We start from the raw sequence: 16,678 nt of genomic DNA, 5'->3' as shown, positions 1-16,678 counted from the left end.
AGAATTCCTAATAGCAGCACGGTGAGAGCAGTTAAGGACTGGAGGACTTGAATCAGCCTCCTTGTACTGTTCCTCAAAAAACATGCTGATGTATTCAATATGAAATGTTTGACAAATTCCGTATCTGTCCAGTCACAATTACAAAAAAGATACATGTCATAGAAAGCATTACAACGGTGCAAAGGAAGCGCTGGTGCTTCACAGCTCCTGGCCTGCGTATCCAGATGCGGGTTTGAATCTGGCTAAGTCTATGTTTGCATGTCCTCCTCATCCGTGTACATGTAGGTTTCCTCGTACACTCTAATGACAGGTGTTTCAGGTGAATTGGGGAATCTCAGTTGCCAGTAACGTGTATTTGTTAGCAAATGAGTGCGTGATTGTCCTGCAATGCACCGGCATACATAGTGCACCCTGCCTCGCACCCCATGGTTCTGGGACAGACTCTGACTCACTTTGACCTGTACTAGACAATCAGTTTTTGTGAGTGAATAAATTAATGGCAGGAAGATGTTGGCCTGTTTTCAACACTGCAGTTCATTAACATTCCAGCAGAGAACACCATACTTGATGTCACTTCATACAAAGTATAATTTACACATATCTATTTTAAATGCAAACAGTTTAAAATACTGCTGTTTATGTTACTTAAGCTCCTCTAGAAGAGCTACAGGAACCATACAACAGATGATGTGAAGAATACCCCAGCACCACCGCCCACAATGCAAATCACTTAAAGCTCTCCACTGCCCTCTGCTGGATATTACAGCACAGCATTTTAGGAGGAAATATTAACTTGCTGTTCAAAGGCAGTAGGTGAGCCCACATGACTGCAGTGCTTGTTGACAGTATTCATATTTAGAATTATTTTTCAATGTAATTATAAATTACATAATTTGTTGCTGAACTTTAATATGACTAGATTACCCAGTAATTCCTGAACTTTCTCCAAACAGGCCTTTTCTGTTCCTTTAGAAATTTGCACTGGATGATGATTCATTGATATATGTTATCAACATGTTTAGACATTCACTGAAGCCCAGTAGATTTACTGAGTTTGAGTAACACAGCCTGCAATACCCTAGTCTGGCAACCAAAAGAACATGACCGACCTTAAACATTGATCTGTACTGTTTTTCCACCTTCCACCTGCTTTAACTGCCCCTACTAGATCAGGGAGCTTTCAGGGTATCATCGCTGAGCCCAGTATTTTCAGAAAACTAACAATAATAACATTCCTCATGAACACAAGGAAAGAGGTAAAACAATGTGGGGAAAGAGCTTCTTTTCTAATTTATTTCAACAAATTTTTCCCCTGCTTTACTCAATAATTTAGCATGACATTATAACCCTCAACTGGGTAGGCAGAACAGAAATAATTGAACTAAGAAGTTTTTATACAATTTAGAATTGTATCAAACCTTTAAATCGTACTTTGTCACCACCAACCTTCAGCGGTGTAGGAACACAACATTTTAAAACAGGCACAGGTTGGGTTCAGTAGTACAAGGATCTGTCCATTTATCGCTTCCTCCACTGTTTTCCACATCTTTGAGATGGATCATTCTATTGCCCTAGCCTACGATAGGGTGATTATCGGTTTTTCTTCTTCTCTTTCCGGCCCTTTGTGCCAACAGCTGCACTGGATGACAGTGCAGTAGCGTGTCCTGTGGTCTTCAAGTGATCAAACAGTTTATTTCTTGAAGTAAATTCAAACTGGCATGTCACACAACGCAAGTTCAACTCCTTCTGTAAGAAAAAACACAGAGCCAAAGAATTAATGTCTGCTTTTAAGTGAGTTCAACTGATTTTAGGAATCACCAATGCCAAAGAGATCATTTTCAGTTTTTACACATGAACAGTACAGACCTCTGGTGCTTCCTCTGTGCTTCCCTGTAGTTTGCTCCTTTTTTTTGAATCCCTTCCATTCTTCTTGCCTTTCATCTTTCCAGAACTGTTCACGTACATTTAGAAAAATACATTAGTAAAACATGCACAAGTCTGCATAGTCTTTTCTCACATAACCATAATTAACTCAAAAATGTCCTTGTAAGGTGAATTCTTGCTAAACTAATTGATTTACATGGGAAAAAATAATACATTCCTGACCCACATAAGGTTCACCTACTTTTTCCCCATGTTTAAATATAGACCAAGCCTATTTAAAACCTAAGTTCAGAATATCAGAACTACTCTGGACACCTTTAAATCCAGGCCCAAGATCCACGTTTAAAAAAAAAAAAAAAAAAATCACTTACACATAACACATTTGTGTGTTTCTTCTCATTATCTCCTTTCCCTCCTCTCAGTTCTCTCCCCATTTTATTTGTATTTTATTCTGTCACTTTTGTGTGACACAGTGGTGTCTCATAGGCACTGAGCTGTGGATTCAAACAAGTTCATATCCTGCTCTGCCTGTGTGGAGTTTGCATGTCCTCCCAATGCTCACACAGGTTTCTTCAGGATTCTCTGGTTTCCATCCACAGTCCAAACACATGTTTCAGGTGAACCACTAAATTGCCCTTAATGTGTGTGAAAGAGTGTGCGACTGCCCTTCCATGGACTGGTATCCTATTCAGGGTGTACTTATCCAAGTGTAAACTAATAGCTTGTTATTCAAATTACATTTGATTGTCCATCTGACTTGTCATTAAAGGAGTCTTCATTATGAGGGAAGCCTATACTGTTAGATGAACATGGCCTTCCCAAATTATTCAAGGCAAGACCCCCACTGGGAAGAAACTGGGGAGGATGGAAAGTCACCTCTTCGTTTCGACAGGTCTGGACTCTCCGTGCTGCGTGTTCTCCACTGTGATCTCAGTGGTCTCGTTCACAGGGGACTGTGGGTGGAGGACGTCCTTGCTGTTGTCTGAGGGTAATGGGGTAGGGTCTTCTGGAACACACTGCATAGGGACTGGATCCATCTCCAGCAATTCTTCTGAGGGTTTCTGTGAGGAAAAACAAGCAACAAATAATCCGTAAGACCCTTTGGGTTCATCCAGCACTTTCACCCAAATCATATACATGTTTCCTTTTTATGTAAATACTTACATATAAAACTTTCTGTTGTCTTTTTTTCTTCTTTTGCTTTTTAGACAGTCTGTAGGGCACAATGCATAGTTACTAACGAATAAATGAAAATGTAATTTATAAAACACATTTATGGTATAGTGATGTAAAACCTGTTAACATGAAGTGACAACCCACTGACAGCGATACATGCACCAAAACATTTTGAAAAATCATCACATAATTTAATAAAACATGCTATCAAAAAATGAAAATGTCAGACAAAAATCTACCAAAGAAGCCAGGAGTAAATAATGTAAGCACCTCCTAAACCAAACTTGTTAATTAAAATTACCCAAATGAGAGGGTTGCTAATTTTAGTGCTTATGGCTTCAACCATCACTGTAGTTTGGGCATAACTACTGTGAGGCCACAGAATAATACTGTTGCTGTAATAGTCCCACTTAATTCATGCTTGTAATTTTTCAATCTTAGCAGAGCTCTGAGAGAACCATGCTGGGGGGGGGGAAGAAAAAAAAAAAAAAAAAAAACAATGAACTGAATAAGCAACTAATGTCAGCAAATCACACAGAAAACTCCTAACAATAATAAACTTTCCTGTAATTAGATTATACTATGTGTTAATCTAGTACATAGCGCTGTCACATTACACTGCTATTCTATATTACTTCACGTACTTTTGCTTTGGAGTTTCCTCCTGCTCTTCCTTTTCATCTTCTTCTTCCTCCTCCTTTTCTTCCACTTCATCAACATTACACTTTAAACTCATGTCTTCCTCTTCTAACTGCTGCCTTAGCAGCACCACCATCTCTCTGTGCTTCCTGGATTTCTCGTGGTTCTTCATGCTGTGGGCAACACAAAGGGAGTTTTTTTCCCCTCGTTTATTTTCTGCCACCACACACCGTGCCAGTAATGTTGAGGAAATAAAAACACATTAGGCTCTAAACTCACGCTTTGTCTGTTTTGAAGGCTTTATCACAAGCTGGGCAGTACAGGTCATCATAATACTCTCCCAGTTCATCAGTCAGGGCATCTGTGACTCCAGAAATGCATCACATTACACACTGATTTGTTTCCTGTCCTCAATCCTTAAGGAATGTTAGGCAGGTAAATAAGACAATTTTTTTTAATTTTAAGCTTTTAATTGATTTTATAGATTACAATATATTATATATTTTAACGTTTATTTTTATTTGATTTCACACTTTGTTTTTAAGTGATTTTTAAGTTAATTTTTAATATTTTCAGCTGACCTGCATAAAGTCACATCAGCCGACTAAAGACGAATTGTATTTTTCCATATATATTTAACAAAAAACCGACGTAAAGTCGAAATCGACGCAACACGAAACAATGTAGGGCGAGGTATTACTGTATCTAAGTGTTTTCATGTGGTGTACTGTGTACCGTGTTTCACATCCTGTGAGCAAATGTTAGCGTACTATTAATAGACAAGCTAGAAACAATACCTTTTCTTCCAAAAATTATGGAATATAAAACAAAACACTTTTTATTTTGACTTTATAATTAATTTTAGGTTACATTTTTCTATACGAACCAATATTTTTTTCCAAAACAAATAATGGTAATTTGATCCCCTCACAAAAGGAATCTGCCAACAGGGTGATTTCACTGAAAAAATTAACACCTGGAATAAGCATACTCAAATATATATAGTTCAAATATAACTATAAAACTATATGCACAAATAAGTTTCACACTAATTGTACACAAATATAAATTGTTTTAATTCAGCCTTACCTCAGTAACACTAAAATATGAACCCAACCCAATGGAGCACAAGCATTTATTTTTACATGTTTATGTCGCTATATTGTTACGTCCTTTATGCATTGTGAGTGTGTGTGTATGTTTGCTTGGGTGACACCTACCGCCCGCTCCTTGTTCATCTCCTTCCTGCACTTCCTGGTCTTCCTCACTTTCAGACACATCTCCAAACTCCTGCCCATACTGCGCCTCTATCTGCTTGAGTTCTTTCTCCAGTTCAGACATGGCAGCCCAGCTCTGCTCCTTGTAGTCCTCAGCAAGCCTGGCATACAGTAATGAGACATGAATGTTACCTCCTTACGTTGGCTCTAAGCTAACCATACTCATCAATGACTTTAAAAATAGTCCAACAGGAGGCATAGTGGTTAGAGACATAGCCCTGCTCCCAAATGTCCCAGGTTCGAGTCCTTCTTCCTGCTGTAGTACGCCTGAACAAGGGACTTATCCCAAATTGAGGAAAAAAAAACTCAGCTATATAAAAATGTTTACAAAAAAGTAAGCAGTGTAGAACAAAAACATAACACTGCATACCAGTTTGGAGGAAGTCATCAGCTAAATGAACAAATAAAAAGAAAAGGGCTGCGAATAACAATAATAAAAATAGGTTGTAGCAAAAACTGTCTCCTGCACCAACATGACATCTCCCTTACTTGGCCTGGTGAAGTTTCTGCTTGCGCCTGAGCTCTGCAGCCTTCTTGGCCTTCTCTGCATTTTTCTCCTCCACCAACTTCTTGTGGGCCTGCACCCTCTTGTCTCGCTTGCGCACGAAGGCCACGAGCTGGCGTACCAACTCGCTATGCTCCTTCCGCGCTTTCTCACGCGTCTTCTTGTTTTCCTTCTCCATGGCTCGCTTCTCCCAGCGGTTGGAGCCCTGCCGCGTGTCATATTCCTCCTTCCAGGCAAACTTCTTGTGAGTACAGAAGCTCTGCCAGTAGGCATAGAAGGGATGTACGACCTGCAACGACATTTGTAATTCAGCTTAACATCTATATCTGAGACTGATTAAGTGAACTATCGGTCCTTCCCATCATTTGTGTTGTCCTTTGTTTACAGCTGCCTCTCTAATATTTTGGTGATTGCAGTGGCCACAGCTATGCTTGGTTCACCCACACTTTTAAAGCACTGGAGCCATCAAACAATATGCTTCGTACAATTCTGTTATGGAAATACAGAATAATGAGAAAAATCCCGTTTCTATCAAAAACAGGTACACACTCACTGTGTCATAGTCGCTCTGAGAGTCTCCGAATGTGGGAAACTCTTCCTTATCTTCATCCTCTGTAATGTGCTCCATTTCTTCCTTTGCTATCGTCTCAAACACATTTCGATACACGGTGTAAAAGCCCTGAAACAACCAGTAAATGAGGGTAACATTACAATCTAGGGACCAAACTATTTCTGATTATTAGTAATTGAACTGACATTTCTTGGTTACTATACTATGTACTATGACTGAGGGATCTCTGCTGCTTTCCAGGGCTTATGGGGTCAACAAGTTCACACAATAACCACTGAAGTTTTTAACTGAGCCAGAAAAAAGCATTGTGCTATACAAAACAGTTCTTGGAGATATATGTTCCTTTGGAGAAAAGCATTTGCTAAATAAACAAATGTAGAACTGCAGTCACTGAAACTGAAAGATTTACAGTACTATTGTAGCAATGTTTCCATTACTCATTAACAGTTATTCTGGAAATAAACATTATTTACATAACATCACAAGAGACTGATCACAGTGGAAATTTTTTCCCCCTCTTCATTACTTGTCACAGTTATAAATTTCACCTTACATGGAATGATATATTCTTGATATAATTTTGCTACACATCACTTATTTGTCTTTCATAGCGCAGTAACTTGGGTTTAAGGTAAGTGTAACTGTCATCAGGAAGAACTCAGCTCATGTCACTTGCTCATGTGGTTTCAAGGAAAAAGGGGGATAAAGAAATGGTTTACCACTGCCTTCTGCCACATGTCAGCACATGTCTTTGGACTGTGGGAGGAAACCAGAGTACCCAGAGGAAACCCAAGAAAACATGCAAAGCCTGCACAAACTGAGCTGGGTTTAAATGGATGTTTGAACTGTGGGTCAGGAAGCTGGGAGGCTACCCACTATGCCACATAAACTTGGATTTAGGTTTAACATGCAACTAATATATTTTCCTTGATACCCCACTCTGTTGCATTACAACCACAAAAAGCCATGCAATAGACAAATGCATAATGGTGGGCAGCATTTAGCAGCAAAAGTTTTTGTTCTGCTATCAAAAAAAGCTTTTAAACAATTTGCGTAATTAATTATTTGACAACAAAATTTTTAGTGAAAGAAATATGAACAAAAGAGAAACCATGTTCCTAACTTACTTCCTTGTCATCTCCATAACCAGAGTAACATGTTACAGTGAAATACTGCAGCAGGTCAATACTGTCATCCTCATACTCTCCACTGACCCCTCCCTTCAATAAAGCCTCTCGGTGGTTGTCGTACCTGGAAGGAGACGGCACAGTAGCTTTAGCATCGGTGCTTACGTTGAGAGTCAGCACCTTTAATATCCAGCAGGGGTGTGAAACTTTATTATATAGGACTACAACATTCAAGGAGTGGCAAATTGATCGGGAGAAAAAAATCTGCTAATTTCTCAACATCTGATATTTGATTCAGTCACTACATTTTTGGCAATCTGTGTGAAATGTACTAGAAATCACAAAACGCTCCAGAATTTTACTCATTTCAAATAATTTTAAGTTCTTATATGGAGTTCTGCTTGAATAACTCCTAAAAATGAAGGTATATTATCACATCCTTAATCGTTTAAACCATTTGCTCAGTAAAGATGAATATGTAAAATGTTGAGTAACTGTTACACAAGTCTGTTTTTATTACACAGACAAAGATCAGATCACATTTTAGGAGCTATCCTGGTACAAGTCCACAAAATTTCACTGAGTATGAAAATAAATTTTTGGTTGTGATGTACCATGAAATGCTGACTACCTTCTTAGTCCATGAACTAAAATAATCTGTCCAGCTGGCTCTATTAATGCATGTCTCACACCTCTGGGGTACAAACCTTCCCAACACATGGGTGGGACAGTAATTTATCCTTAGTGGTGTTAACTGACTTTTATTTTCCATTATAAAGCACCTGCAGTCACCTAGTATAAATGTCTTTACATGGAAGCTAAGTGTTTCTGCTGTAAAAATGAAGATCGAAGTGAAACATAGACACGACCAGGCTCTTTCTTGCAGGTCACTCAGGACATCATAGGCAGCCTGGATCAGCTTGAACTGCTCTGCAGCCTCTTCTGCATTTTCCAAGTTCTTGTCTGCCCAGGAAAGAAATTGTCCCATTAGCAGTCTCCTTAAGGGCCACACAAACATGTATTATTCCAACAAAAGAAGCAAAAGTACAGTATGTTCAACAACATTTACAATGTTTAATGTCTTAAGTGTATTGACATTTATTCATTTAGCACATGCTTTTCTCCAAAGAGACGCACATCTCATAGAAAATACAATTTGTACATTTACCACTTTACTGCTATTATTATTATTACTATTATTATAATCTTATGCCTGAGCAAGACAACTTAGCATGCTAAATGAATTTTGCAGTGATTTACCCATTTAAACTGCAAGGTTAAATTACTTGAGAAATTCAAGCAAGTATCTTCATCAAGGGTACTACAGCAGCAGTGGATCTGAATCAGGGACCTTTGCGAGGCAAGTGCCAAGCAGGGTGATGTGTGGACACCAAACGTAGACAATTTTATCTTAAATAAGAGTCAGTCAGTGCATCATCTACAGATTCCTCCCCATTCACACACACACATTTTCTGAACCGCTTGTCCCATACGGGGTCGCGGGGAACCGGAGCCTACCCGGCAACACAGGGCGTAAGGCCGGAGGGGGAGGGGACACACCCAGGACGGGACGCCAGTCCGTCGCAAGGCACCCCAAGCCGCGGGACTCGAACCCCAGACCCACTGGAGAGCAGGACCCGGTCCAACCCACTGCGCCACCGTGCCCCCTTCCTCCCCATTCAAGTATGTCTCATTATTATTACTACAACATATTTAAATGTCCCAAGTGAATGAAGAGAAGGTCCATTTAAAGTGTTTAACGCAAACAAGTCAAACTGCGCAAAATGCCACATTAACCCACCATTCAGGTCACAAAACTAACTGTACTACTGTATAATACACTTTACACAGTATAACGGTGGTACTGTGTTGATTTCAAGTCTGACCAACCAACACCACTTGGTATTTATTCCAATATCTGAAGCTTTTCTCTGGGGCAACTTACAGTGTTACTATCATCATTTGCTGAGTATTTTTACTGGAGCAATTCAGGGTTAGGGACTCTCTGTGTGTGTGTGTGTGTGTGTGTGTGTGTGTGTGTGTGTTGATCAAGGGCACTGCAGCAGGAGGAGGGGGGTTCAAAACCCAAGTTCTCAAGTTCTTCCACTGAAAATCCACACTAGGAGGAGGAGGTGGGATTCGAACCTAAGAGTGAAAGCCTTTCACAAACAAGCCTTGTTACGGCGACGGCTCTAACCACTACGCCACCTGCTGTCCACGTAGAACACCACTAAAAAGCCCAAACAAACCCGGCGTCATTTCGGCAGCCACGAGCCGAGGACAAGACAAGGTAGGGTTATAATAGAAATGTGAAGGACATACCTGGGTGCCACTTTAAAGCGAGTTTGCGATAGGCCTTCTTCAGGTCGTCGTCTGTGGCGTCCCGTTTAACTCCGAGCACCTCGTAGTGACACTTCATCATGGCGAGAGAGACGAGTGTCCCCGCTCGGCCGGTTACCGACCTGGCAGCAGTGCGAATCCCGTCCCGCCGACGTCAAGCGCTGGGCCTACCTAGCCTCTCTCTCTAGCTTAGCTACTAGCTTGTCTAGGAGAAATAATTTAAATAAAAAAAAAGTAGCGTGCGAGCTAAATTACACTGTGTTCTGCTCCGCAGCCAACTGGAGTGTTTCATAAAACGAAAACGCAATTTCATTGCTGGTTTATTTTTCTCAACTATTTCTGTGTATCTAGATTAACTGTAAGAAATAACAAACCTAAAAAGGCACATCTGAAAATACCGTCCGGCAATGTGGAGCGTTCGCGCCGGCAAGCTACGGCGCCTTCCTATGACGTCATCTAGACGTGCCACAAAAGGAGGAGACTGACGACTGTAAATGCGCCCGTTCATAGATCACCGCATTAGCGGGACTTCTGTAGTGAGAGGGATGAATCACAGAAAGACCCTGCAGGATGACGTGTGCGCCGCAACGGCAATGTCGTCCGCCATATTGGAAAAATGATTTACGCTTGTAAACTAAAGGATAAGGCTTTGGATGCACTCAACCTCTCCTAAAAAAATCTTCCATCTTGGGCGATTCGCATCCGATTCCCATGAAATATACTGTATGCTATATTGGTATTACATGTCTGGTTTGATTAATATATTGATGTCAATTAAACCAGACATGTGATATCAATTAGACAAAAGCTTTATCAATGCCTGAAAATTTACTGATGATGGGGTTGTGGCATAGGCTACTGTCAGTACGGAAATTCAGAATGTTGAGTTCGCTCTTTGTCTTTTAAAACAAAGTTTAAGCTATATTTTGCATTAACTGATGTGCTTGAATCTGTGGAAAGATTCCACACGATACCATTTAGTCTGTGTGAGGACAGCTTGTGTTTAAAATTCAGTCGCTTTCATTTTAAAAAGTGGTTCAGTAGTGAGTGTTCTGATTAAAGTACATTGTTACTGAAAGGCTGAATTTAGGGGATGCTACTGAGGTCTGACAAACAGTATTGCACACAGGCTAAAATAGAAGACTAATGGAAGCACGGAAGGTCCTTACCTGTTAAAAATCCTTTAAAACTGCTTTATGAATCTTATACCAGCTGGCATCAAACAGAGATTTTTGGCTCATATATGTACTTATAGATCTAGACTTGTGAGAAAGAAAAAAAAAAAAAAAAAAAAAAAAAAAACACTACCTTTTTGTTTAAAGAGTAACCACTCGGGCATGTTTAAATCCTTAATCAAATGTTCTCCTTAATGTCCAGCTGTAATGTGGTCTTTTTTTCCCCTCTGATGAATGAAACTTTGAAAGTTTGTTATCTTATTCATGTTTTGTCAGTAATTTACTAACCTAATAAGATAAATGGAAAAACTGATAATTGTTTTCCAATCACCAAAATAAGTTGAATATCAATTCCAGTATCAGTTTCAGAAAATCACAGAACAAGTACTGTCAAAACAGGTCTGTATTAAAAGACTTTTGAAAGAGGAAACACCTCATACTGTTCAGTGAAACAATGACATTTGGAGAGTTTGGGAATCTTGGTGCTGTTTCACAAGCATGAAGTTAGGCATGGCTGCTATTTAAATGACAGCCGCAATGAACAATCAATAAGACTTTCTTTCTACAACTGGAAAACGAAAAAGAATCTCAATGGATCTCAAGAATCTTCAATGAAGCCATTGAAGCCAGAATGCAAACAGCACTCCTACAAGCTAAAGGTTCCAATTTCCACTTTACAGTCCATATGGAAGCTGCACTTCTAAAGTCATTTACAGACTTTTGCGCTTCAGCATTCTTCTCCTCTTGAAATCCTTTTTTTTCTTCACTTCCTTGCGAAGTGGGGGTTCTAGCTCTATCATCTCAGGCTTCTCCTCAGCAGGCGTTGCAAACACCTCCTCAGTTACATCTTTGGAAACTGGCGGTTTTTCCTCCTTCTTTTTCATCCTCTGCAACTCTCTCACCATCTGTTTCTCCCGAACCTTAGTAGCTGTGGCCAAGCGAATCATTCGCCGGTGCTTAGCAGATGAAATGCAGAAGTTAGTTCATCTCAACAACTTTTTTCGGAATTCAGAAAAAATGGAAAAGACTATATGTTCATGTGTACAGAGTATGTATGTAAAACTAATTTACGACATTTCAACTGCTACCCATACCTCATTAAAATGACTTCTAAGAAACAAGGGCAGGTAAATGAGAACAGTTTTTAAAAAATGCATATATAGTAATAGTAGTGAGCACATTTACCATATTGGGTGACTGAAAGCTGGGGTTCTCGTACAGTGTAGGGCCACCAAAACTTCCCTGGAATATTTTGATTAAGTTGAGCACAAAGCGAGGCCCAATCTCCACAAGGGAAGCATCCTCTTCAACGATCTGTTTAATGGGAATCAAGCAGTTATAAGGTCAAAGAACAAGACTGTCACCCACATAATGCATTTTCACATTCAGTATAAAATGAGTTGAGCATAAAGTGTTCCAATATTGCCAAAAATTACAGTAACTTACCTGATAGTTCCTGAACCATATCCTGCTATCTGCTATTGTAAATGTGAACACATGGTCCACAAAAGGTTGGCTCTTGGGATGATACTGAGGGGTAGAAAAAGTCTGTACGGAAAGACAAATACAGTAATTTAATAAATATACTTTAGCAATATGTACATTCTGAAGTTAAACATTTCTGAAATATAGCATTATTTTTATGCATGTTAGTAAAAATTCCTGTAGACAACATTTTACACGTTATATTCTCACATTTTCTGAGGTGGCATCAGCAAAACATTATGATTTATATTTAACAAACCTGGATGAAGAGCTCCTTCAGTAATGAGTAGTGGGCCTCCTTGTCAAATTGCTATAAGGAAAATGCAACAAGTTTCCCAAACCACAAATACACAATTGTTACTGAAATTGGTACATGAACAACCTGAACTAAAAGAGACATTTGCAAAACTGGCATCGACCTTTAAAAAAAAAAAGTATACACATGCTTTTTTGGACTATGACTACCCATAGGGTGTTAACAGTGCGCTCTCATGTATAATACAAAAAGGAGGAAAGCATGTATCGGCTGTTTTGGCCAGCTCTCTATAATTCATTTCTTTCCTCCCCATGGAATTAGCAATCACCTCACTACTATTTAGTGGTAATAATATTAATATGTTAATTTAACACTAGCCTACAACTGTGGCAGTGAGCAACAGCTTTCAATAGATAAACATTAAGAAATCAATTTTTCATTTCATGTTACAGTTATTGCACTTTGCGGCTTTACTACATCACACTATTCCTTAATATCCATTATAAGAAAAGAACTTACAGGGTCAAATGAAAGCAGTGGTCTTGAACCCTTTAAACAGTTTCCAGTCATCTTGAGTTCAGCCAGAGTGTGAACTTAATAGGAATGAAAGTTGAGTGAACTGACGAATTGAAAAACATAAAATTCACAAAATAAACAGACTTGATACAATGTGATAAAGCATTAAACCAATGTTTCTAGCAAAGGAAATCACACACAGCAGATTGCGTGAAAGACACGAAAACATCTCAATCAAACTTACCATTCTGAACCAAAAACTTAGCTGAAGGACCATGAGGAACATTTGAAATCCTACAAAAAGACAACAATTCAGATGCATATTAAGAACAAATTAATACAGAACACCTTTACTCATGCAGTTCTATTTAACATGCATACATAGAACTATTTTATTAACATTTACTCATTTAACAGACACTTTTCTCAAAAGCAACATATGCAAATAAAGTAACACTTCATCAACGGGGGGAGAGAGAGAGATGCAGGCATATGATTCACAATCGAAAAAAAATTACAGAGGATATGGCTCTTATTCTCAAGAAAGAAACATGCCTGTGCAAACAGTCAGAAGTTCATCAACCGCACTCACCACATGTAGAGATCCTGCTTCTTTTTTGCTTCGAAAAATATACACTTGTTGCAGTTTTTTATTTCACACACCTGGAAAGAAATGTTCACAATGAAAAACCAAAAGAAAAAGGAAAAAAAAAAAAGGGGACACACACACACACACTCAGATCTGGGTGTTTTCTTACTTCATTTACGACAAAAAGTTTATCCTTCCGATCCATTTTGGTATCTGCAGAAAGAGAAAATGTGCATCACTTGCATGAACGCAAAGGAAAAAAACCTGTGTGTGTGTATAAAGTGACTGCGCTTAGACAATTGTGTAAATAGCAGCTGCTGGTACTGTACTGATCAGAGCTGCTGCTGCCTTTGTCTGTAACTGTAAGTTCAACTACCATCATCTCCAGCTGCAAAACCCTTGATTAAAGTACTCAATCACTCCAGTAAAATTACCCTGCTGAATTATACATGGGTATACTATAATAATAACTGTAGTAATTCAAGTCGCTTTGGAGAAGTGTCAGCTAAACGAGCGAAAGTAATGGAAGACACTTTGTCTGAGAAGCGCTGTTGTTGTTTACTCTGACTCTGAGTTGCACGCGGGCGGCTCTGCTGGCGGGAAGGGAGGAAGAGGAGGAGCAGCGGCGCTACTTGCCTGCTTTACTGTGCGGCATGACGGTCCTCAGGTCCTGCATGAGGTGTCGCGTTCGGAAGTTGATGCCCCTGGAGGAGAACACAAGCACCCGTTCTTTGTTCTTCCACTTCCCCTGAGAAAAGAAAGATAAAACTAAATTAATGAAGATTAATCGAGTACAAATCATCAATCCGAAGCATTTACTAGAACAACTCCGGAGAACGAATAATATAATTATTATAATTCAGGATACAGGTGGACACCCTGCTCTATCGAACTCACCTTAGACAGCGGCGCCGGGACACTAAACTCGTTCCTCTGCTCTTCGTTCGACACGGCCGAAAGCTCTGTTCCATTCTCCGAAAATTTCACCTTTTTTGCAGCCTTGCTAAGCCGCGCTTCACCCGCACGTTTTCTCTTGAACGGCGACATCTTGAAAGCGCGTGTTACAACAATCCCCGCCCCGAGGCGTCATGTAAAAAGGTATCTGTAAGGAAATGACGAGCGCAGCGCCACCTAGAGGTGCGGAGGACGAAACACGCAGAAAACAGACGGGGACGTATGGAGAGAGCCCGTTACTTACGGCGTTAGCTCTGCGGTGATGAACAGTACAAAACAACAAACGTTCAGACGTGATTTTCATATTGTTTTATTTCAAATATAAGAACTGTAAACAAAGACATTTAACCTTACATTGGACATGATGTAATTCAGTGGTAGAATTCTCGCTTGCCATGTGAGAGGCCTGGGTTCAATTCCCAGCCAATGCAAGGTCAAAATCTTATCAGCTTCAGCTGCCTGCTCCTAAGAAGTGGAATCAGAAAACTAGCTAGTACCCAGAAAAGCTTTAGTGGTATAATTCTAGTTTCCCAGCCAAGAGGCCTGGCTTTGATTCCCAGCCAATACAAGATAATAAGTTAAAGTGTGTTGAGTTGCCTAGTATTGAGCATTTCAAGATGGAAAGTAGAGAGTCCCCAGAAAAGCATTGGTAGTTTGGTGGTAGAATTCTTGCCTCTCATGCAGGAGGCCTGGGTTCAATTCATGACTAATGCAAAGTAATAAGTTAAACTTTGTTGAGTTGCCTGGTATTGAGCACTTCAAGAAGGAAAGTATCTAGTCTATAGAAAAGTGTTTGTGGTACAATTCTTGTTTCACATACATGAAGCCTGGGTCTGATTCCCAGATAATGCAAGCTCAGTTCTCAGCCAGTGCAAAGTAAACATTTTACTAACTTCAGCTGCCTGCTCCTAAGAACTTGAATCAGAAAACTAGTTAGTCTCCAGAAAAGCATTGGTGGTTCAGTGGTAGAATTCTTGTTTCCCATGTGAGAGGCCTGGTCTTGATTCCCACCCAACACAAGTGCTACATTTGACCAACTTCAGCTGCATGCTCTTAAGAACTTGAATCAGAAAACTAGTTAGTCACCTGAAAAGGTTTGGTGGTAGAATTCTTATTTCTTACAGGAGAGGTCTAGGTCTGAGGCCTTGATAGAGTTCTTGCTTCCCTTGTGAGATGCCTGGGTTGACTACTGATCCATTACTAAAAAGTGGTTCAGTTGTTGAGTTCTTCTCTGCTCTACAGGAGGCTGGTGTTCATTGCCAATGCAGGTTGTTAACTGTTCCTTCTTTCCTAAGACCTTGTGTAAGGACTGCTAATCAAGAACTAGCAAGAATCAGTGGTTTAGTTGTCCTTGAGATCATTTATCAGTGGTGTGAAAGACTTTCCAGTTTAGTTGGTAACATACTGCTGAGAACCTTTGTCTTTGGATGCAGAGCTTGTAGTGGATCTGCTACAATTCATGTGAGCTCCAGTTTAAAAAAAAAAAGAAACTCTGCCATATAAATGGTTAAATCATTGTGAGAAGTTTGAGCTAGATGACAGACTGATGCTTAAATATTGTAAACAGGAACAGGTGGTAGTGTAGTGGTTACAGTTGCTGCCATTATATATAGGCAGTCCCCAGGTTACGAACAACAGACTTACGCACAACCCGTAGTTACAAACCACCCCCCGTAAAGCCTACTATATTAAAAATTTGAGTTACATACTATGATTCATAATAACAGACAGGCATTACTTTGTGATGCGCATCAAAACATTGTTCCTCTACAGCAGTTCATCGGCTCGCGAGCCCGAGGTAGGACGAAGACTTCCTTCTTTTCAGTCAGACCACATTGCTGTTAACAGTTTAGCCTACCCACTCAATTCTGATTTTATTTTATTTTTTCTTCAGGATTGCCATAGCATACCTTGGTGCCTCTGAGAACCCCTTTGCATGGGAGTGAATTGGTGGTGTCTACAAAAAATATAACTCTGGGATGCATCTACAGCGGCTTATGAATTTGAGGAGTATGACTCCAACTAGGGTGCTAAGAGGCCCCGTTAGCGTATTGTATATCTGTATGGGAGGTCTAATCTCACAGTAACAGTACAGATATACATTTATTCATGTGTTTGTGATGTGTTCTCTGGAAGAGAAAAAATATAATAAGGACCATATGGACCATAGTCCTTATTTTGTTT

The 16,678-nt window shown here is 39.8% G+C and overlaps 2 protein-coding genes across 2 annotated transcripts; both read right to left on the bottom strand.

Annotated features, from left to right (window-relative positions):
- Positions 1-105: 105 nt before the first annotated feature.
- Positions 106-9,968, bottom strand: dnajc21 (DnaJ heat shock protein family (Hsp40) member C21). Its single transcript, XM_018750199.2, has 11 exons — positions 9,502-9,968; positions 8,049-8,142; positions 7,180-7,303; positions 6,035-6,160; positions 5,466-5,770; positions 4,920-5,077; positions 3,979-4,060; positions 3,701-3,872; positions 2,761-2,945; positions 1,867-1,951; positions 106-1,746 (listed from the first exon to the last, which is right to left on the bottom strand). The coding sequence occupies exons 1-11, from the start codon at positions 9,599-9,601 to the stop codon at positions 1,591-1,593; spliced, it is 1,587 nt and encodes a 528-aa protein (XP_018605715.1). The 5' UTR covers positions 9,602-9,968; the 3' UTR covers positions 106-1,590.
- A 1,121-nt stretch (positions 9,969-11,089) lies between these two features.
- On the bottom strand, positions 11,090-14,612 carry bxdc2 (brix domain containing 2). Its single transcript, XM_018751128.2, has 10 exons — positions 14,438-14,612; positions 14,177-14,288; positions 13,710-13,753; positions 13,544-13,614; positions 13,196-13,245; positions 12,955-13,028; positions 12,439-12,489; positions 12,141-12,242; positions 11,880-12,008; positions 11,090-11,650 (listed from the first exon to the last, which is right to left on the bottom strand). The coding sequence occupies exons 1-10, from the start codon at positions 14,585-14,587 to the stop codon at positions 11,405-11,407; spliced, it is 1,029 nt and encodes a 342-aa protein (XP_018606644.1). The 5' UTR covers positions 14,588-14,612; the 3' UTR covers positions 11,090-11,404.
- Between the last annotated feature and the right edge of the window lie 2,066 nt (positions 14,613-16,678).

This window comes from Scleropages formosus, chromosome 6 (assembly GCF_900964775.1).
Source record: "Scleropages formosus chromosome 6, fSclFor1.1, whole genome shotgun sequence".
Classification (NCBI taxonomy): Eukaryota; Metazoa; Chordata; class Actinopteri; order Osteoglossiformes; family Osteoglossidae; genus Scleropages; species Scleropages formosus.
Note: the sequence above shows the minus strand (reverse complement) of the source record. Positions and strands in the feature narration are given on the sequence as shown.

What these genes read in the sequence shown, in the direction of transcription:
- dnajc21 (XM_018750199.2), bottom strand. Translation starts at nt 9,601, where the DNA reads ATGATGAAGTGTCACTACGAGGTGCTCGGAGTTAAACGGGACGCCACA. An exon ending in CGCTTTAAAGTGGCACCCAG is followed by an intron (nt 8,143 to 9,501) that starts GTATGTCCTTCA and finishes TTTCCTGGGCAG; the next exon opens with ACAAGAACTTGGAAAATGCA. An exon ending in GCCTTCAAAACAGACAAAGC is followed by an intron (nt 3,873 to 3,978) that starts GTGAGTTTAGAG and finishes TGTTGCCCACAG; the next exon opens with CATGAAGAACCACGAGAAAT.
- bxdc2 (XM_018751128.2), bottom strand. Translation starts at nt 14,587, where the DNA reads ATGTCGCCGTTCAAGAGAAAACGTGCGGGTGAAGCGCGGCTTAGCAAG. An exon ending in CATGCCGCACAGTAAAGCAG is followed by an intron (nt 13,754 to 14,176) that starts GCAAGTAGCGCC and finishes CTCTTTCTGCAG; the next exon opens with ATACCAAAATGGATCGGAAG. An exon ending in TAAGTTTTTGGTTCAGAATG is followed by an intron (nt 13,029 to 13,195) that starts GTAAGTTTGATT and finishes ATTCCTATTAAG; the next exon opens with TTCACACTCTGGCTGAACTC.